Source organism: Sinocyclocheilus anshuiensis, unplaced genomic scaffold, assembly GCF_001515605.1.
Source record: "Sinocyclocheilus anshuiensis isolate Anshui unplaced genomic scaffold, SAMN03320099.WGS_v1.1 scaffold431, whole genome shotgun sequence".
Taxonomy (NCBI): domain Eukaryota; kingdom Metazoa; phylum Chordata; class Actinopteri; order Cypriniformes; family Cyprinidae; genus Sinocyclocheilus; species Sinocyclocheilus anshuiensis.
Window position 1 is genome coordinate 1,646,149 of NW_015551065.1, and position 2,730 is coordinate 1,648,878.

Genomic DNA, 2,730 nt, shown 5'->3' on the forward strand with positions numbered 1-2,730 from the left:
TCACATAATCTTCTTGAGCTCGTCGTACAGAACCAGGACGAAGGCACCACCCATGCCTCTGAGCACATTGGACCAGGCACCCTTGAAGAAGGCCTTGCCACCCTCATCATGTGCAATCTTCCTCCAGCAGTCAATAGTGCCGCTGTACATGATGTCAGCTAGAATGAATTAAACACTTAAAGGAATAGTTCACCCAAAAAGGAAAATTTGAAAAACATTTACTCACCATTGAGCCATCCAAGATGTAGATGAGTTTGTTTCTTCACCAGAACAGATTTGGAGAAATGTAGCATCACATCACTTGCTCACCAATGGATCCTCTGCAGTGAATGGGTGCTGTCAGAATGAAAGTCCAAACAGCTGATAAAAACATCACAGTAATCCACAAGTAATCCACACCACTCCAGTCAAACAATTGACGCCTTGTGAAGCGAAAAGCTGCATGTTTGTAAGAAACAAATCCATCACTTTAAAGGGTTAGTTCACCCAAAAATGAAAATTAGCCTGTGTTTTACTCACCCTCGAAGTATCCTAGGTGTATATGACTTTCTTCTTTCAGACTAATCATATCGGAGTTTTATTAAAAATTGTCCTGGCTATTCCAAGCTCTATCATTGTAGTCAGCGGGTGTTTCTGTTCAACTGTCCACAAGTCGTCAAATAAAGTGCGCGAATCCATAATAAAATGTGCCTTCACTGCAGAGGATCAATTGGTGAGCAAATTATGTAATAGGCTACTAAATTTCTCCAAATATGTTCTGATAAAGTAACTCATTTTCAGCATATTTTCATTTGCTTTAACATCATATTAAGACTGAACTGAACCAAACACCAAAAGGGCCTATGAATTTTGGGTGGAACTTGAGAGGAAACAATTGTTGGATATTACCTCTTTTACGTCCAGACTGCATCATCATACAACGACGTACTGTGTCAAAGGGATATGATGTGAAACCAGCAATGGCGGTGACTGTGTGAGCAATCATCCAGCTGACAAAAATATGGGTGTTATTTGGGTCGGGTAGCATGTCTGTAAAACACAGATATTTTACACTAAAATAACAAATACCAAAATGAATGCAACTGCCCATTAAGGGTTAACAATTTATTATTAGTTGCTCAAATAAAATAATATATTTTCAAGGTGTTATTGTTGCACAGTATTTTTGTTTTTAGTGTGGATAGACAAATTATTAAGATTAAGTAAAATAATCTTCATATTTCCACAAGAAGATCAACAGCGCTTCTCATCTTGCCTTCCTTCCTGACTCTACAGCACAATTTCACCATCCAGCTAGGTTCATCAACAATTACCCCATCAAATTCGGTCAGCAATCTCTGAAGAATCTTGGATGCTCAGCTGACCTTCAAGGACCACATTGCAAAGACAGCTCGATCATGGTCAGGTCGTCATTAACGGAGCATGCTGCACAACTTCTTGTCCAGGCCCTTTTCTAGGTGGAACTAATGCAAAGGTCTTCTAGGTGAACTCCCTTTATGTACAATCAAACCTCTACAAATAATTAAAGGGATAGTTCACCCAGAAATGAAAATTCTGTCATTAATTACTCACCCTCATATCGTTCCAAACCCATAAGACCTTCGTTCATCTTCTGAACACAAATTAAGATATTTTTGATGAAATCCGAGAGCTCTCTGACCCTCCATAAACAGCTTCAGAAACGTAGTAAGTACATCGTTAAAATAGTCCATTTGACTATCGGTGGTTCAACCACAATTTTCTGAAGCCATGAAAATACTTTTTGTGTGCAAAGAAAACAAAAATAATGACTTTATTCAATGTTTTCTTCTCTCCCGGGACAGTCTGCCATTATCGAGAGTACCACGACGTAGGGGTCAGAGACAGGGGCTATTCTAAGATTTTAATTTTAGGGGGGCTCAGCCCCCAGTGAGGGTATAATAATAAAAAATTATGATAAATATATAAATAAAATAAAAAATGTTTGACTAATAGGGTAAGGTGGTATACTAAACTTATTGCAGTATTCCACTGTATTGACCATGTATCCTTCTCGTCACTCTCTGAGGCAGAAGTCTCCAAACTCATCCTTTCTAATCATCCTACTACTTGCTTGATCCTATTCCATCTCAGCTCATTCAAGCCATTTCTCCTGCAGTTGTACCTGCACTCACTCACATCATTAACACATCCCTTCACACTGGTGTTTTTCCCTCAGCATTTTGACCGGCTCGTTTAACCCCACTACTTAAGAAACCCACCCTTAACCCATCTATTTTAGAGAACTACAGACCGGTTTCCCTTCTTCCTTTCATTGCAAAAACACTTGAATGAGATGTGTTCAACCAAGTCTCTGCCTTTCTCACACAGAACAACCTCCTCGACAGCAACGAGTCTGGTTTCAGAAGTGGACATTCAACCGAGCCTTGCTCTCAGTTGTTGAAGCCCTAAGACTGGCAAGAGCGGATTCCAAATCTTCAATACATATCTTGCTGGATCTGTCCACTGCTTTTGACACAGTTAACCACCAGATCCTCCTGTCAACCCTATTGGCAAAGGGCATCTCAGGAACCGCACTCCAGTGGTTTGAGTCTTACCTCTCAGATAGGTCCTTCAAGGTATCTTGGAGAGGTGAGGTGTCCAAGTCGCAACATCTAACTACTAGGGTGCCTCAAGGCTCTGTTCTTGGACCACTTCTCTTCTCTGTCTACATGGCATCACTAGGTTCTGTCATTCAGAAACATGGCTTTT

At 40.4% G+C, this 2,730-nt stretch overlaps 1 protein-coding gene across 1 annotated transcript in view; it reads right to left on the reverse strand.

The window, feature by feature from the left end:
• Positions 1–2,730, reverse strand: part of LOC107662090 (ADP/ATP translocase 2-like) — a 7,788-nt gene continuing 5,058 nt past the window's right edge. Inside the window, exons 3-4 of the mRNA XM_016451971.1 lie at positions 889–1,029; positions 1–158 (exon numbers count right to left, since the gene is read on the reverse strand). Of these exons, the coding sequence (XP_016307457.1) occupies positions 1–158; positions 889–1,029 (299 nt within the window). The remainder of the gene's footprint in view (positions 159–888; positions 1,030–2,730) is intronic.